Here is a 19,445-nt window from a genome sequence, read left to right as displayed (position 1 = left end):
GTGGAATTCATCCAAACTCTATGGAAGACAATTTTAAATAAACAAATAAAATAAAACAGAAAACCTGGTTAATTTTCACAGGCACAATGCATCGTCCCTGTCAAATTAAAAAATAAAATTTACATTTCATCTTTACTATAATCTCAAGGCAAGTACAAGTGGGCCCACCGACTAATTAACATGGAATTTACATACAGGTTAACTAAAAATGTGACATAAGAGAAAAAAAACCCTAAACTAGACATTTTAACTTGAATTATGTCACTGTTATTGTGCTTGCATTAAGAAATTTTTTTACAAATTGTTGAAATTTCTTTTTCACATTTGTGTTTTCATTTTAAAGGGGTGGTTGATATTGATTTCACTTTTTTAACTTTAGTTAGTGTGTAATGTAAGGTGTTGATGTAATGTTGCTGTTTGAGCATAAACAACATCTGCAAAGTTACGACACTCAAAGTTCAATGCAAAGTGAGAGATTTTCTTTTACAGAAATCGCTTTTTAAGGACTACAACAAACGGCTGGTAGAGACTACAATGACCTTAATCACAAACCCTAAAATTTACATAAACTCCGCCCCGAGAACACACAACAAAGGGGCGAGGATGTTGGGCTGCTTTAGAGAAGAGGAAGAGTTGTTGTAGTGAGTGTTTTCATGCCGTCATTTTATGCAGAACTGCTTCACAAACGAGGGTCAATTCAACACAAAAGATGAACATGACGGCACATGCTAGTGGATGAGTTGAATCAACTCCACAGCAACTACATAAATTTATCCACTAACAGGTCCTAGCCAGCCTTTGAAAGGGGGGGTTCTTTTTATCAAAAAGTGGACCTTTTTGCAACTTTTCTCCTCCTTTTGTTATGAGGTTCAAAACTTCATTTTGGTGACCTTTTATGCACTAATTTGTGCTGGATTAGCTTGTCTGCTGCTATTAACGAGCACGCTTTTTGATGACAAAAATATTTACTGCATTTTTGTCAAATTGCTTCCTCATTACCATGTTTAAATTTTTTGTATTTTTTTGTGCAATTATATATACATACATACATACATACACATAGATAGATAGACAGATAGATAAAATGCCAAGATCAATCGGTAGTTATTGATTTTTTTGAATAGAACAACAGACACAAACCTTTACATTCAATCGCGTTTTTGCTCCCATTTATTTTCACACATTGATCACAAGGCATACAAAGTTTAGTCCCAAAGAACGCAAACGGAAATACACAATTACTTTGATTTGTTAGTAGAAAAGAAGCAGGGCCGAGAGGGCTTTATATTTACCGAGGTCAGAAAATGTTTTAGCTAGGGGGGTTCGGGGGCATGCCCCCCGAGAAAATTGTGATTTCCTTGGTGTCATATATGCATTTTAAGACGTTTTAAGGCCAACAAATTGGATAACAATAGCATTAAAACATGTCAACAAAACCTCTGCATGCACAGTTTTGAGGCAGCTTTATGCATGTTTGGAATTTCTGACTTCATTTACACAGAATAACGACGGTGCATGCCCGTAGTTTCTTTAGCGCTTTAGTTTTCCCATAATAAAGTAATTGCAGCGCGCGCCGGCGCATTTGTTCGAGCAATTCGTGGGTTCGCGCCTTGAGCTCAGCTATATATAGCCTAACGGCTGATTGGAGTTTACTGACAAGCCTGAGACATCTCATCTGACCGCAGTTCACTGTTGTTCAACGAAGCTACTCGTTTGACTTGCGCCTGGCGCTGGCCCATGTACAGACACAAAGGCATCTAAATCGATATACTAATCATTCGATAATTTTACTCAAGCGGTCTGCTTTGAGTTCAGAGGAATAAGACGCACAAGAAACAGCAACCCAGAATATTTGTCCACATTGATTAAAACAATTATGATAATAATCACATAAAAAAAAAAAAAATACAAAAAAAAACCCCGACTTAAATTCTGGACCTTTGGCAGTGAGGGGGGGTTCGTTCGAACCACCCGAACCCCCCCTGCCTACGGGCATGACTAACCATTCAGAAACGTCCAGTTTCATTCTAAAAGGTTGTAACTTCTTCCTGAGTCTCTCCATCAGTGTCGACTCCGTTTTGAACAATGTAAGGCTGAACACCGTTACTGACAATCCTCATTTTGGCTGCGTGAGATTCTCCAGCTTTGTTGTTGTTGAGCTGTTAAAGCTCCGCCCTCTTCTGGAAATGGGGCGGGGAGCAACAGCTCATTTGCATTTAAAGGGACACACACAAAAAACACCCAAATAGGGGCAAATTTGACAAGCTATAATAAATGATCTTTGGGGGATTTTGAGCTGAAACTTCGCACACACATTCTGGGGACATTATATTACATCTTGTAAAAGGGGCATAATAGGACCCATTTAATGTTGCATTTTCTTTCATTTAATATTGCATTTTATTTTTTTGTTTGACAGGAATGTTGCATTGTCACTATAAAAAAATTAATTGTTAGATCTTAATTTATTTTTAGCGCAAACTTTGCAGACACTTTTCAATAATGAAAAGCTTAATCTGGTTTTCATTTTCACCATTTTATTAATTTATTTTAAATAGGGAAACTCTGTTTCTTATTCAATTAATTTTTGAAAGTACAGTTTTTTGCCTTATTATGTATAATTGGAAGCTACAGTGATGTGTTCTCTTCATTGGATTAGGTCTTTAATGTCACCATGTGCTTCCTTTGTGCCTTATTTTAGTTAAATGTGGTGTTTGTGACAGTGATACAGTTTTAAATGTTGGCACGAGTCACATGCATGTGTCCTAAGTTTGGTCTGAAGTCCTTGTCAACCAGACTTGTTGGTTTTTCATTGTTAATTCTATTCTTTTGTCCAAATATGCAAATAAAGGCAAGAGAGGCATTACAAACGTCTTCTGTAAACATAAATAAGCCATCTAATGAACCGTTGAAGCTCCCAACCTCTCCTAGAGAGGACGAACAAGATGAGAACACTGATGAGATTCCCTGGGAGGAACGCTATGAGAAAATCTGGGTGGAGAATGAAAAAAAGGAGACCAAGTCCCAATACAAAAATGTGGCCGCTGAACTAAAAGAGAAGTTCGGAGAACTTGAGCACAAGGAATTGGGTGACCTTTTGGAGCAGGAATGGAAAGAAAACACAGGATAATGAAAAGGAAGAAGAAGAGGTGGAAAAGGAAGCAGATGAGGATGATTCCAGCGAGGAAGAGGGAGAGCCAATAGTGCGGCCCACCGCCCGGGCAAGAAGTGCCATACTTTTGCCCATCCCTGAGCAGAGAGAGTCAGGTCTGGAGGACTCTCAGTCCGAAAGCGTTCACCGCACAGTTAGTGTTGAGGTCAGCGATGCAGAGCTTCCCAATGATCAACACAACCCTCAAATCATCCCAGATGCCCTGGTGGATGAGGCCCAGCAGCCAGAGAACCAAGCGGACGGCACTGACGAAAATGAGGAAGCTAATAGTGGAAGAAAAGAAAACTGTCAACGAGAATCTGAAAGCAATATAGATGAAGAACCTGAAGAACTTTACAGACCTCCATTACTTGCTGAGAATGAGCTGAAAGTCCCACCTAAAATTCTAGAAGTGCCCTCTTCTGACTCTGATGAGGTCGATGAGGGCCTGTGGAAGTCCAGACTTGAGGTAGGACCCCGGGAGGAGTCTCTGACAAACTTGTATACCAAATGAAGACTTTCAGTTTGCCTCTGTCTTCCTGTTCTTCATTCATGTAAACTCAAAATATGAAGTCTATGCCGGGGAAAAACTCCAGCTTCATCTAATAATACTGACCAGATGCTGGCCGGCCAAATTACACCACTCTTCCCCATCTCTTTTTATGCTAATCATTAGCTCCGTTCCAAACCTAGTGAGCTGACTACCTAGACGGCATCATAAACATGCTTCTGACATGATGGCTGTTTGAAATGGTTAGCAGCAAAATTATGCTACCTTCAGAGATACCTTGTTTTAAGAGCTTATATTAAAAGCTGCACTCTCATTAACTTGACACTGTATCTGTAAATATATGATCATGGTGCAATGCATTGCATTTATCGTGATGCATTTAATGCATTTATAATTAAATATTGTAATTGTAAATTTGTAAATATTCCAATTTTATACAGTACTGAACATACCAATAAAGTAGTTCAATATAATTAAACCCATTATTTATGTGTTCTCTAAGTTTTGTGTCGTTAGCTTAGCAACATGTTAAAGGCAAAATATGTAAGATTTTTGGATTAAAATATCCAAAAAGCACTAAAACAATGTTATATACTTTTTTGACTTCTGTACTTACATTATCCCAGGTGTTTCCAAGAATGTTTAAATCCAGAGAAATAAGCAATTTTATCCAGGACCGTGCGTCGCCTATCAATGACCTCATACCCGCGTTACCCTCGATTTCCACTTTAATATATGTTTTATTAGACAGGAGAGCAACTGTTGGATACATTAATAGGCAGAAAACTAATCATGATATAATGCTCAACACGGTTAGTCTCATTGTTTGAGTCTCGTATTCTTGATTATATTAATATGATATTGTAAAATCGATCTATCTTACTGCAGTGTGTAACAGTGTCTCACAGCAGCCGCCAAGCGAACGCTCAGAGTAACGTTATAACATCATTTTCAACACTCTCAAATGTATCTAATATGATAAACAGCGCTGCGTTACCTCACATACACTCGACTGGAAGATGCGGCACCGGCAACTGTGGCATAATAAAAGTCCCACTGCTCTCGAGCCGTGTGTCGCGTTCATCTCTCATTAGGAATCGCTCCAGCAGCCTCGCTCTGCTTCATACAAGGTTAATAATCTCATCCATGAACATGATTTCATGAGTCCCGTCAGATTGTTTTACATCGGCTGTGAGGTGAAAAACTCTGTGTCATCAAGCTTTGTTTTCCATAGGCGACCTCTAGTGGCAAAAAATTACATATTGTGCCTTTAACTCAGTTGTGAAAGCCTCCCATGCGCTTTATATAAGAAGTTGCTGCCTAAATAAAACCTTTCAAATAAGTCATTTGTGAGGTTTCATGACAGTTAGCATGGGAGTATTCAGCGAGACGGCACACTAGTTTTTGAAACGGAGCTATTGTCTTTTTGTCAGCGGTTTTTAAACTAGCATTTCTGCTCATTCCAGTGTTTTCTTGTCATTTACATTCTTCATGCATTTTAAAACCCCATTAAATCTGTTATTTTTATTATTATTATTATTTATATAATGTTATAGTGTTTTGAATTATTATTTTGAATTGGCTGTTTTTATATTTTCATATATTTATTTTTTTTAATTTCAGTTTTAGTTATTTTATTATGTGCATTTTTATTTGTTTTTATATATATACAGTACAGTCCAAAAGTTTGGAACCACTAAGATATTTTATGTTTTTAAAAGAAGTTTCGTCTGCTCACCAAGGCTACATTTATTTAATTAAAAATACAGTAAAAAACAGTAATATTGTAAAATATTATTACAATTTAAAATAACTGTGTACTATTTGAATATATTTGACAAAGTAATTTATTCCTGTGATGCAAAGCTGAATTTTCAGCATCATTACTCCAGTCTTCAGTGTCACATGATCCTTCAGAAATCATTCTAATATGCTGATTTGCTGCTCAATAAACATTTATGATTATTTTCAATGTTGAAAACAGTTGTGTACTTTTTTTTTCAGGATTCCGTGATGAATAGAAAGTTCAAAAGAACAGCATTTATCTGAAATACAAAGCTTCTGTAGCATTATACACTACCGTTCAAAAGTTTGGGGTCAGTAAGAATTTTTATTTTTATTTTTTTGAAAAGAAATTAAAGAAGTGAATACTTTTATTCAGCAAGGATGCATTAAATCAATCAAAAGTGGCAGTAAAGACATTTATAATGTTACAAAAGATTAGATTTCAGATAAACACTGTTCTTTTGAACTTTCTATTCATCAAATAATCCTGAAAAAAAATATTGTACGCAAATATTTTGTACAATTGTACACATTAAATGTTTCTTGAGCAGCAGAATAGAATGCATATTAGAATGATTTCTGAAGGATCATGTGACACTGAAGACTGGAGTAATGATGCTGAAAATTCAGCTTTGCATCACAGGAATAAATTACTTTGTGAAATATATTCAAATAGAAAACAGTTATTTTAAATTGTAATAATATTTCACAATATTACTGTTTTTTACTGTATTTTTAATTAAATAAATGTAGCCTTGGTGAGCAGACGAAACTTCTTTTAAAAACATTAAAAATCTTAGTGGTTCCAAACTTTTGGACTGTACTGTATATAATATTATAAAAGCCACCTTTTAGTTTACACCACAGCCTGGCAAATCCATGATTTGTTCATAATGTTCGTAGTGTTTACAACAATAAACGATTTAGACAGTAGTTTGCTGCTACATCAATTAATGATTCAGCCGTTAGTACTATGCTAAAAGACAAAGCTTGATTTCATGGGGTCCATTGTTCCATCTTGTCCTGTATCTGTCTTAACGTTTGTAAGATGTCAGTGTGAGCTGACCAGCACTTGTGTTGAATCCAGTCTGTCACTCTTATTAAATATTTATCGGTTAATTTTCTGCACTGGTGTCAAATGATTCACTCGAGGCCACACATGGGCGTCAGTTCACACCTCATCTGTCGTGTGTGCCAAGGATGCTTTCCTTCAGCTGTCTGAAGATCACTCTTCATCTTCCTGAAGATCTGTCATTCTTGTGTTAGTGTGTGTTTTTATGATGTGTCTCAACTGATGAGCTTTCAACCACTGTTTTTAACCCTCTGTGGTTGGAACTTCTCTGTTGATGTTGGATTGAAGTGTTTTTATGTCGCTAGCGCTTCTTTTTAAATAAGAAAAGAAGACATGCTGTTTTGTGTGGTGTTTTCACTGTGTTTTTGTCTTGTATGTGACTGTATATGAATGTTGCATAATCAATTCAACATTTCCCAGAAGTGGACGAAATCTAGAATGTTCTTTCCTTAATATCTTCTGTTTAGGGTGGTAAGGAACAGACTGATGGTATGAGGGGAGAACACCAACCCAGTGCTTTATGGGATACTGGAGGATCCAGAGAAGGAGCTGAACTTGACCAAGGAAAAGGGAAGAAAACTGACACCAACTCTGGGAACCCAAAACCTCAACAGGAAGGGATGGCTGACGGCAGGTGTTTGGGAAGAGAGGGTAGTGTTTCACCAAGACATCTGACAAGAAGTCCAAGAAGGTATATATGTCACATTACTAGATGGGATTAATGCGAAGTTGGGAATTTAACTTGCGCACAAAATAGGAATATCGCATAAAATAAAGCAGCGTTTCAATCCCATGTATTCAAGAAAAACATGGTCACTTCCTGGGAAATTGGTGCAAAATATTTGCAATAAAAATGGAAAATGTGTGTGTGTAGTGTGTATGTATGTATGTATGTATATATATATATATATATATATATATATATATATATATATATATATAAATATAAATTGAGCATATCATTTTTTTCATGCACATTTTTACAATTTTTGCGCTTTTTGGTGTTTCCATCCAGTGTTTTTTGTGTGATGTCCCTAAATTTGCTTAAAAATAGGTGGATGGAAACATAGCTATTGAATAACTTTATTTTATTTATTTATTTTTATTGAATAACTTTTTATTTTTATATTAATTTTATTTCATTTTATTTGAAAAATTACAATTTTAAATAAAAATTCAAATAATTTATTTTTATTTTTAAAATAAACCAAAAATGTATTTTTAATTTAGAAATTACAATTAAAATAAAAAAATTTAAAAATTGTTTTAATTTAATTTTTAATTTTTATTTAATTTTTATTTTTAAAATAGAAATTTACTTTAAAATAAATTATTTTTATTTAAAAATTATTTTATTTATTTATTTTTTTAATAAAAATTAAAATGATTTTATTTTATTTTTATTCAAAAAATTAAAAATGTTTTATTTTATTTTATTTTTATTCAAAAAAATTAAAATTATGTTTATTTTATTTTTAAAATAATTTATTTTTATTTTATTTTAAAAATTACAATTTTTAAAGAGTTTCAAACATTGCTGGAAAAATCCTGAGGACACCTTGAAGTAAAGAGCTTTCAGCAAACAGCCTGAATTTTTGAATATGCTTGCAGTCAAAAGCAATAGCCATGGTATACAAGTATTTTGTTACATTTTTAACTTGTCAGTCTGTTATATTTTATTCTAATGAAAACAGCAAAAAAGCCATCAGGTTTTTGCCGACACTCTGATTTTACTTCTGGTATCATCATTGCTTATTTCTTTTCTGGGTGTTTCCCTGGTGGAGGGTGTGAAGTTGACATTTGTTCTATTATTTTGATTAAATCTTTCATTTCAACTTCATGATGAGATCTGTGCACCTCCAGTACTGACAGGGCACCACCACATGGTGAGGAAGATGAAAAGGAGGAGGAAAAGAAAACTGTAGGTAGCCAAGCGAGAAATCTCTGTGTAGCTCCCCCGCTGCAGGGAAAACCCTCCCGGCCCGCGACACGCCATAACGGAGACCTCGAGTCTGTCTTTGATGATAGTACTTTAAGTGAGCTGTCGGAGGAGGACAGGAGGTATACATGCAGTATTTACATGCTTTTTAATGCAGCTTCATTATAAAATATCGATTTTTATCTGTCGCAGTTTTGCAGCAGCAACATTATAAGTATAGCTTGGCCTGTACAGAATCTGTGCCCATAGAATTCCGAATTTTAAAAATATTTTGAATAATTTGAAAAGTTTTTTAGCTAACAATAAGAATGCAGTGTGCTCAGTTTTGATGAACTCATTTGACATATTTAAATCATTCATCAGAATTCCACAACTTTTACCCACAATCAGTGTAGAATAAATGAAAACAAGAGTGCAGATTCCATTTGGGCCTTGTTATAACATTTAATATTTTAAAGAGAATACTGCATTATATCTTCATTTTAGAGCACCAAACTTACTCTCCGGTAGACTTTTGTTGGCTGATCAAACATAAATTTGTCTAAAATCATGTTTTTTCTTCCATACCCCTCTGTTCTGACAGGTCTCCTTCTTCAAGGCGTAAGAAAGAGCAGGTGAGTTTCTTTCTTTGTAAGGTAACCTATGATTTCCATGATGCAGAAAACGGTGATGCAATTTACTGTATAACTCGGAATGTCACGGAATTTGTCAAATTTTTGATGAATAAATAAAAAGTAGATGAGTACTTCAGATCATGATATAGACTAGTGTCTATGAATATTAAACCGCAAAAAGACTATTTGCCGAGAAAAACTATCGTCATATCATAAACACGGCAACCCATCAAAATAAAAGAAATTGTGACAGAAATATATTACTGTTGTACAGTAGAATTTAGCTACGTCTTAATGTAAAAATAATAATAATAAATTTGTTTGCTTGACAAAAGTTTGTTTATCATATGATTAAAAGATCAATTAAATGAATATTTTATGCTTTCATTTGATTGCCAGAAAATTTAACACAGAATTTCTGAAAAAACAAAAACAAAACATTTCATAGAAATTAATACATTTTGTTTTTATGAATTCAATTAATTAAATATGCTTTTTGATTATTAAAATGTAATAAAACCATTAAAATGGAATCCAGAAAACTGAATTTGGTCAAAATAAAATGGAATTTGAGGGGGAAAAAATAAAACGTATTTCATACAGTTATAAAAAATTTAACTTTTGTTAAATTTTTAATAAATTGTTGTTAAATTGTATAAGTTTCATGATTTAAATTAATTAGACATGCTTTTCGATTACTAAAATTTAATTAAACCATTAAAATGGAGTCCAAAAAAATTAAAATGGTTAAAAAACCTAATCCAGAAAAATTAAAACGGAAAAAACGGAATTTAGAAGAAAAAAGCGGATTTCATAGGGCCCTAGGTAACCCCTGTAGTGTTTAAGTGTTTGACAGTGGTTAATACTGTAAAATGTTACTCATTATAAATATACCGGTTTAAAGTTGGTATGACTTTAAAGGAAGTTGCAATAGCCTTTCTTCCCTATTGTAACAATTATCTGAGTGAAACAGCTTTTGTTCCTGGGGAATTGACTGTTCATTGGTGGATCTCATGTGAGTGACAGGTTGCCCCGCCCTCACGCCAGTAAACACATCATCAGAGAAGAGAAGTGATGTCACTGCAAGAGGGAGGGGATTTTGATGAAAGATTTCAAGGGCAAAAAATTATGTGCACGGATAAATCATTTATAATAAATACTGCAATGTTGTAATAAACAAAATAAGATTTTTGGTTTCATGGTGACTTGAACACAGGATACTCATTGTTTTATTGACTTTTATTGTCTCCTATGCAGAGCACTGGAGAGCTGGAGATGGCAGATGATTTTGAAGATCTGACCCAGTCTTCTGACACACCCACTGAAGAGCTGGAGACTCCAGTATCTGGATACCGCAACGCATCTCTGCTCTTCAAACAGCTCGACCCCAGCTATCTGGGTGAGTCGGTCTGCACCAACCAGCTGCAAATAAACCGATAATCAGGTGTTCACCAAATGAAGATGTTTGCTTAAGTCTCCTCTTATGTCCACCCCACAGACTCGGTGAGCGTGGTGAAACTACAAAACATGTTTCACGAGTATGAGCGCACAATCCAGAGGGAGAGAGACAGACACAGTCGCCTGGCGGATAAAACCTCTCAGCTGGAGCAAGAACGCAACGAGCTCAAGCTCCTGCTGGATGAGATCAGAGGCAGCAAGTCCAGCCTAGAACATCTCAGACTGGAGCTGGAAACCGACATGAACAATCTCAAGTGAGCTCATCTCAGTGCATGTGGGAGGAGGTCGGCAGCTCAACAGGGTTTTTAACAATGCCGTTGACTCTCTCTTTCTCTCTCTCTTCTCATGAAAGGTTCCTTTTGAGACAGGAACAGGAAAAGCATCAGAGCGCTCTCATGCTGTACAATAAAACCCGTGAGCAGCTACAGAGGAAAGAGGAGCAGCAGCGGGCCGAGGCCGAGGAGCGCCACAAAGCTGAGCTGAAAGTCCGGAGTCTGGAACTGGAGATCAGAGCCCTGAAGAACAGCATCAAACAGGTCAACAGCTGCAGACTGTTAGATTTTACTGCCCCCATATGTTTACAATCACTGGTATGTCAAGCTTTAAGTCAAATATGCCCTGCTCATATGCAATCACATGCAGTGTTATAGCTTTAGAGTCAAATAGTGTGTTGAACAGTGTGTGTGTGTTTGTATATTTAGCTTGAGGAGGATAGAGATGAGTCTCAACGTCTCCTGTCTCATATGAGCAGTGATGCAGTGCTCGACATCATATGTTTACAATCCCTACATATGAGGAGTTACTCAACAACCACCTGCGTAAGCAGCAGGACATCGAGGAGGAGACACATATGTTTACAATCACATGTGCAGTGATGTCAACAGTCAAATATGCCCTGACATCATATGTTTACAATCACAGCAATGAGGTACCGCTGTCACCTCAGATATTACCAGCTTTATGAAATGTGCTACTCATCTGTTAGCAGACATATAGCGCCGCTGCACTGACATCATATGTTTACTGACATCATATGCAACCCGAGTGACATCAAGTTTACAATCCTGATGCTCGCGGATCTTTCCTGATCCTCTCTCTCCCTGACATCATATGTTTACAATCACATATGCAGTGATGTCTACTTGACATCATATGTTTACAATCCAGTATCATAGCTTTAATCAAAATGGCACAAAACACCAGTCTGACATCATATGTTTACAATCACATGTGCAGTGATGTCATAGCTTTACAGTCAAATATGCCCTGACATCATATGTTTACAATCACATGTGCAGTGATGTCATAGCTTTACAGTCAAATATGCCCTGACATCATATGTTTACAATCACATGTGCAGTGATGTCATAGCTTTGGAGTCTGACATCATATGTTTACAATCACATATGCAGTGATGTCATAGCTTTAGAGTCAAGTATGCACTGACATCATATGTTTACAATCACATGTGCAGTGATGTCATAGCTTTACAGTCAAATATGCCCTGACATCATATGTTTACAATCACATGTGCAGTGATGTCATAGCTTTGGAGTCTGACATCATATGTTTACAATCACATATGCAGTGATGTCATAGCTTTACAGTCAAATATGCCCTGACATCATATGTTTACAATCACATGTGCAGTGATGTCATAGCTTTGGAGTCTGACATCATATGTTTACAATCACATATGCAGTGATGTCGTAATCACATATGCAGTGATGTCGTAATCACATATGCAGTGATGTCATAGCTTTACAGTCAAATATGCGTTGACATCATATGTTTACAATCACATATGCAGTGATGTCATAGCTTTACAGTCAAATATGCACTGACATCATATGTTTACAATCACATATGCAGTGATGTCATAGCTTTACAGTCAAATATGCACTGACATAATGTTTACAATCATATATGCAGTGATGTCGTAATCACATATGCAGTGATGTTGTAATCACATATGCAGTGATGTCGTAATCACATATGCAGTGATGTCATAGCTTTACAGTCAAATATGCGTTGACATCATATGTTTACAATCACATATGCAGTGATGTCGTAATCACATATGCAGTGATGTCGTAATCACATATGCAGTGATGTCATAGCTTTACAGTCAAATATGCGTTGACATCATATGTTTACAATCACATATGCAGTGATGTCATAGCTTTACAGTCAAATATGCACTGACATCATATGTTTACAATCACATAAGCAGTGATGTCATAGCTTTAGAGTCAAATATGCACTGACATAATGTTTACAATCATATATGCAGTGATGTCGTAATCACATATGCAGTGATGTTGTAATCACATATGCAGTGATGTCGTAATCACATATGCAGTGATGTCATAGCTTTACAGTCAAATATGCGTTGACATCATATGTTTACAATCACATATACAGTGATGTCGTAATCACATATGCAGTGATGTCGTAATCACATATGCAGTGATGTCATAGCTTTACAGTCAAATATGCGTTGACATCATATGTTTACAATCACATATGCAGTGATGTCATAGCTTTACAGTCAAATATGCACTGACATCATATGTTTACAATCACATATGCAGTGATGTCATAGCTTTACAGTCATTCACTGACATGTTTACAATCACATATGCAGTGATGTCATAGCTTTAGAGTCAAATATGCGCTGACATCATATGTTTACAATCACTAATGCAGTGATGTCGTAATCACATATGCAGTGATGTCGTAATCACATATGCAGTGATGTCATAGCTTTGGAGTCTGACATCATATGTTTACAATCACATATGCAGTGATGTCGTAATCACATATGCAGTGATGTCGTAATCACATATGCAGTGATGTCATAGCTTTACAGTCAAATATGCGTTGACATCATATGTTTACAATCACATATGCAGTGATGTCATAGCTTTACAGTCAAATATGCACTGACATCATATGTTTACAATCACATATGCAGTGATGTCATAGCTTTACAGTCATTCACTGACATGTTTACAATCACATATGCAGTGATGTCATAGCTTTAGAGTCAAATATGCGCTGACATCATATGTTTACAATCACTAATGCAGTGATGTCGTAATCACATATGCAGTGATGTTGTAATCACATATGCAGTGATGTCGTAATCACATATGCAGTGATGTCATAGCTTTACAGTCAAATATGCCCTGACATCATATGTTTACAATCACATGTGCAGTGATGTCATAGCTTTGGAGTCTGACATCATATGTTTACAATCACATATGCAGTGATGTCGTAATCACATATGCAGTGATGTCATAGCTTTACAGTCAAATATGCGCTGACATCATATGTGTACTATCACATATGCAGTGATGTCATAGCTTTGGAGTCTGACATCATATGTTTACAATCACATATGCAGTGATGTCGTAATCACATATGCAGTGATGTCATAATCACATATGCAGTGATGTCATAGCTTTACAGTCAAATATGCGCTGACATCATATGTTTACTATCACATATGCAGTGATGTCATAGCTTTGGAGTCTGACATCATATGTTTACAATCACATATGCAGTGATGTCGTAATCACATATGCAGTGATGTCATAATCACATATGCAGTGATGTCATAGCTTTACAGTCAAATATGCGCTGACATCATATGTTTACTATCACATATGCAGTGATGTCATAGCTTTGGAGTCTGACATCATATGTTTACAATCACATATGCAGTGATGTCTTAATCACATATGCAGTGATGTCATAATCACATATGCAGTGATGTCATAATCACATATGCAGTGATGTCATAATCACATATGCAGTGATGTCATAGCTTTACAGTCAAATATGCACTGACATCATATGTTTACTATCACATATGCAGTGATGTCATAGCTTTACAGTCAAATATGCACTGACATCATATGTTTACAATCACATATGCAGTGATGTCATAGCTTTAGAGTCAAATATGCGCTGACATCATATGTTTACATTCACTAATGCAGTGATGTCGTAATCACATATGCAGTGATGTTGTTATCACATATGCAGTGATGTCATAGCTTTACAGTCAAATAAGCAGTGACATCATAGCTTTGCAGCTTTTATCACATCTCATCTAAGAAACCATGCAGGATATAAAAATAATTGAGAACAAATTACCAATGTAACTAAATCTGAAAACTGTTCATATTTAAATATTAAAATATTTAAATTACAATTCCCCTCTTCACTTATTTGATAAAATGTGTTAAAATCAAATAAAGGAACTTCAAGATTTAGGTTTTCCGCATATAAGCAGTGAACTTAGTCAGCAGATCATCTCTGTAACCCAACTGCTCTAATCCTGTTCTCTGACATGTGATTGGTCAGATTTTCAGGCTTTGTCCTAATGACCTGCACTTAGGCATTAACTTACCGTGTTATAGAGCCAATCATTCTAGTGCAATCAAGCCACATACTGTGTCATGTTTTTAAGGACTCTTTTTTAAACAGTACTAAACTGTTTGTAATAACTCGTGTTATTTATTGATGCTGTTCTCAGGCCATGTCCCAGCTAACGGAGGCATCGGACCGTGAGCGAGAGTTGATGCAACAAAACCGAACCCTTCAAGATGAGCTGAACTCCGCTCGGGCTGAGCTGGACCGCTCGCAGTGTCACAGCCGGCAGGAAGAGTCTCGACTCGCGGAGGAAAGAGACGCTCTACGCGAGAGACTGGAGGACACCCGCAGGGACATGAAACTGAGCGAGGAGGCCTTGGCCCAGACCGTGTTCCAGTACAACGGGCAGCTCAGCGCGCTGAAGGCCGAATGCTCCATGATCACCGCTAAACTGGAGCACGAGAGGCAGGTGAGGCAGCAGCTGGAGGCCGAGGCTGAGGCGAGCAGGGCACGACTGCAGGCGGCGCTACAGGAGGCCGAGAGATGTCAGGTCAGACGTTCTCTTTTTGTGTTGAACCAAAGGAAAAAGGATTTTGGTCAAGATTTGTCCTTTATTATGTTGGATTGACAAAGCTGATCTACTATTTAAGCTTCTTCTTCTTCTTCTTCTGAGACTAAATTTTAAGCAGTATCTACAACCACCAAACTCGGCTCAGACCTTCAGACTGTTCTGACTCAGTGTGCTGTATGTTTTCTAACTGATCCGACTTACGATTTTTGTTAAACGGACGATCAAAACTGCGAAAACTCCCATAGACTTTAATTGAGGGGGTCAAAACTTTTGTACTATAATACTTAAAGAGCATTTAAGCTATCACTAGCAAAGCTTAATGACTATCCAAGGAAATGCTAAAACATGCTAGCAACATGCTACTTCATGCTATCAACGTGCTAAAACATGCTAGCATTGTGCTAATTCATGTTATCAACGTGCTAAAACATGTTAATAACATGCTACTTCATGCTATCAACGTGCTAAAACATGCTTGCATTGTGCTAAAACATGCTAGCATTGTGCTAATTCACGCTATCAACGTGCTAAAACGTTAATAACATGCTACTTCATGCTTTCAACGTGATAAAACATGCTTGCATTGTGGTAAAACATGCTAGCATTGTAATAATTCATGCTATCAGTGTGCTAAAACATGCTAATAACATGCTAATTCACGTTATCAGCATGTTAAAATATGCTAGCATCATCCTAAAAATGCTAGCAACATGTTAAGTCATGTTAACAACATGCTAATTCATGTTAACAACATTTTAAAAATGCATGCTAATTCATGCTGTTAGCTTGTTAAAATATGCTAGCATCATTCTAAAAATGTTATCAACATGTTAAAAATGTTAACATGCCAATTCATGGCAGCATGCCATGAAAACATGCTAGAAATGTGATAAAACATGTTAACAACATGCTAATTCATGTCGTCAAAATGCTAAAACGTTAGCAAAGTGCTCAAACATGCTAGAAAATGTTATTTCATGCTATCAACTTGTTAAAACATTATCAGCATTTTAATTCATGCAAACAGCATGTTAAAACAATGCTAGCGGCATCTTAAAATATGTTAGCAGCATGTTAAATAATGGTAGCAACATGTTAATTAATGGTAACAACGAGCTAAAACATGTTAGCAACATTCAGATTCATGTTAACAATGTGGTAAAACATGCTAGAAACATGTTAATTCATGCTACCATGCTAACAAAATCATGTTAGCAAAGTGCTAATGTGTTAAAACATGCTACCAACATGCTAATTTATGCCTGCAACATGTTAAAACATGCTAGCAATGTGCTAATTAATGCTAACAACATGCTAATTCATGTTAGCAGTGTGCTAAAACATGTTAATTCATGTTAAGGATGTGTTAAAACATGATAATACATGTTAGCAATGTTTTTCTTTCTTTCTTTCCACTTCACTAAATTTAAAGCTTGTCAGACTTTCATATGGCTTTGTCAAGCCAACATCAAAGTTTGAATCTGGTTATTGTTTCAACCTCTCAGGCGTCACGCACAGACGCGGAGCGCACACTCCAGCGAGACCGCGAGGAGCATCAGCGTGCGCAGGAAAAGCACATCTTTGAGTCCAGCACCCAACGGGACACCATCCAGTCCCTCTCCCAGAAACTCAGCAAGGCCGAGGCGCGTGCCAACAGCCTGGAGAACGAGTGTCACCGCAACGCTCTGACCATCGCGGAGAAGGCCGTGCTGTTGGAGACTCTGGCCCGGGAGAAAGACCAGGCCCAGGCCAAACTCAAAGAACTGGAGGCTACGGTACTGAGCGAACGAGAGCAGGCCAGCCGTGCCGGGGCCAAACTGGAAGCCATGCAGGAGCGTCTGGCCCAGACTCAGAGCGAGGGCGCGCTGCTACGACAGCAGCTGGAGGAGGCGCTCAACAAGGGCTCCGCGAAGGACAAAGCTGTAACAGATGTGCACCAAAACTTTGCTGAAATGCTGAACCAGTTACGTGCAGACGGAGAGGAGAGAGTCCACCTGGTGGAGGAGAGAAGCAATGAGCTGGCGAAGACGAACGGCGAGCTGAGAGAGCAGAACTACAAACTAGAGCAGGAGAAAGCTGAGAGAGAGGTAGAGAGGTTTTATCTCTATTTCTGTATGCATATTCATTTCTTTATGAAGAGCGACAGAAAAAATTAAAGTACATTGAAATAAAACACAACTTAATTTTCAGATATTCATTGGTATAAAACTGATTTGGCGCAATTTAATTTACAACAGCAAAACGATTTTACACATAAATAAATAACTAAAATATCCATATACAAATTCATTAATAATATATTATATACACTACCATTCAAAAGTTATTCGAAGTATTCAAAATTACTACTTTTATTCGGAAAGGACACATTGAATTGAAGTGACAGTAAAGACATTTATAATTTTACAAAAGATTTCTATTTCAAATAAATGAAGTTCTTTTAAACTTTCTATTCATCAAAGAATCCTGAAAAAAATGTTTCCACAAAAATATTGTGGACATGTTAAAAAATGCTAACATGTTAATTCATGCCAGCAACATGCTAAAACATGTTAACCAAGTGGTAAAACATGCTAGCAGCATTCTAATTCATGCCATCAACATGTTAAAACATGTTAGCAGCATGCAAATTGATGCTAAAACATGCTAATTCATTGCTATCAGAATGCTAAAACATGCTAGCAGCATCTTAAAACATGTTAGCAACATGTTAAAAACTGCTAGCAACATCCTGATTCATGAAAGATTCTGAAGGATCATGTGACATGTTAAATCATGCTAGCAACATGCTAATTCATCCTATCAACGTTAAAAAATGCTAACATGTTAATTCATGCCAGCAACATGTTAAAATATGTTAACCAAGTGGGAAAACATGCTAGCAGCATTCTAATTCATGCCATCAACATGTTAAAACATGTTAGCAGCATGCAAATTGATGCTAAAACATGTTAATTCATGCTATCAGAATGCTAAAACATGCTAGCAGCATCTTAAAACATGTTAGCAACATGTTAAAAACTGCTAGCAACATGCTGATTCATGAAAGATTCTGAAGGATCATGTGGCATGTTAAATCATGCTAGCAACATGTTAATTCATCCTATCAACGTTGAAAAATGCTAACATGTTAATTCATGCCAGCAACATGTTAAACACATGCTAACCAAGTGGGAAAACATGCTAGCAGCATTCTAATTCATGCTATCAACGTGTTAAAACATGTTAGCAGCATGCAAATTAATGCTAAAACATGCTAATTCATGTTAACAGAATGCTTAAAACATGCTAGCAGCATCTTAAAACATGTTAACAAACATAAAAAAAACTGCTAGCAACATACTGATTCATGAAAGATTCTGAAGGATCATGTGACATGTTAAATTATGCTAGCAACATGCTAATTCATTCTATCAACATGTTAAAAAATGCTAACATATTAATTCATGTTAGCAACATGTTTTAAAACATGCTAACAACATGCTATTTCATGCTATCAGTATGTTAAATCATGTTAGCAACATGCTAAAACATGCTGGCAACATGCTAATTCATGCTAACAGAATGCTAAAACATGGTAGCACCATCTTAAAGCACATTAGCAACATGTTAAATAATGCTAACAACATGCTAATTAATGCTAACAACATGCTAATTAATGCTAACAACATGCTAAAACATGCTGATTCATGAAGGATTTGAAGGATCATGAAGGAGCATGTGACACTGAAGACTGGAGTAATGATGCTGAAAATTCAGCTTTGATCACAGGAATAAAATACATGTTAAAATACATTCAAGTAGAAAACAGGTATTTTAAATTGTAATAATATTTCACAATATTACTGTTTTGAATGTATTTTCAAATAAATGCAGAAGAAGGTGCTACAGACTCCAAACATTTGAACATTAGTTTATATAAAAGTATAAAATGAAAATCTACAAGAAGAAACATATG

General features: G+C 36.3%; 1 protein-coding gene across 1 annotated transcript in view; it reads left to right on the top strand.

Annotated features, from left to right (window-relative positions):
- The window catches only part of si:ch211-272n13.3 (ankyrin repeat domain-containing protein 26), a 54,602-nt gene that overhangs the window by 18,601 nt on the left and 16,556 nt on the right, over positions 1 to 19,445 (top strand). The window contains 13 exon segments of the mRNA XM_048157493.1: positions 2,852 to 3,136; positions 3,138 to 3,620; positions 6,987 to 7,210; positions 8,383 to 8,580; positions 9,042 to 9,072; positions 10,330 to 10,471; positions 10,571 to 10,784; positions 10,883 to 11,066; positions 11,232 to 11,288; positions 11,327 to 11,389; positions 11,444 to 11,458; positions 15,080 to 15,466; positions 16,993 to 17,574. Of these exon segments, the coding sequence (XP_048013450.1) occupies positions 2,852 to 3,136; positions 3,138 to 3,620; positions 6,987 to 7,210; positions 8,383 to 8,580; positions 9,042 to 9,072; positions 10,330 to 10,471; positions 10,571 to 10,784; positions 10,883 to 11,066; positions 11,232 to 11,288; positions 11,327 to 11,389; positions 11,444 to 11,458; positions 15,080 to 15,466; positions 16,993 to 17,574 (2,865 nt within the window).

This window comes from Megalobrama amblycephala, linkage group LG15 (genome assembly GCF_018812025.1).
Source record: "Megalobrama amblycephala isolate DHTTF-2021 linkage group LG15, ASM1881202v1, whole genome shotgun sequence".
In the NCBI taxonomy this organism is placed as follows: Eukaryota; Metazoa; Chordata; class Actinopteri; order Cypriniformes; family Xenocyprididae; genus Megalobrama; species Megalobrama amblycephala.
This window is presented reverse-complemented; position numbering and strand designations above follow the sequence as displayed.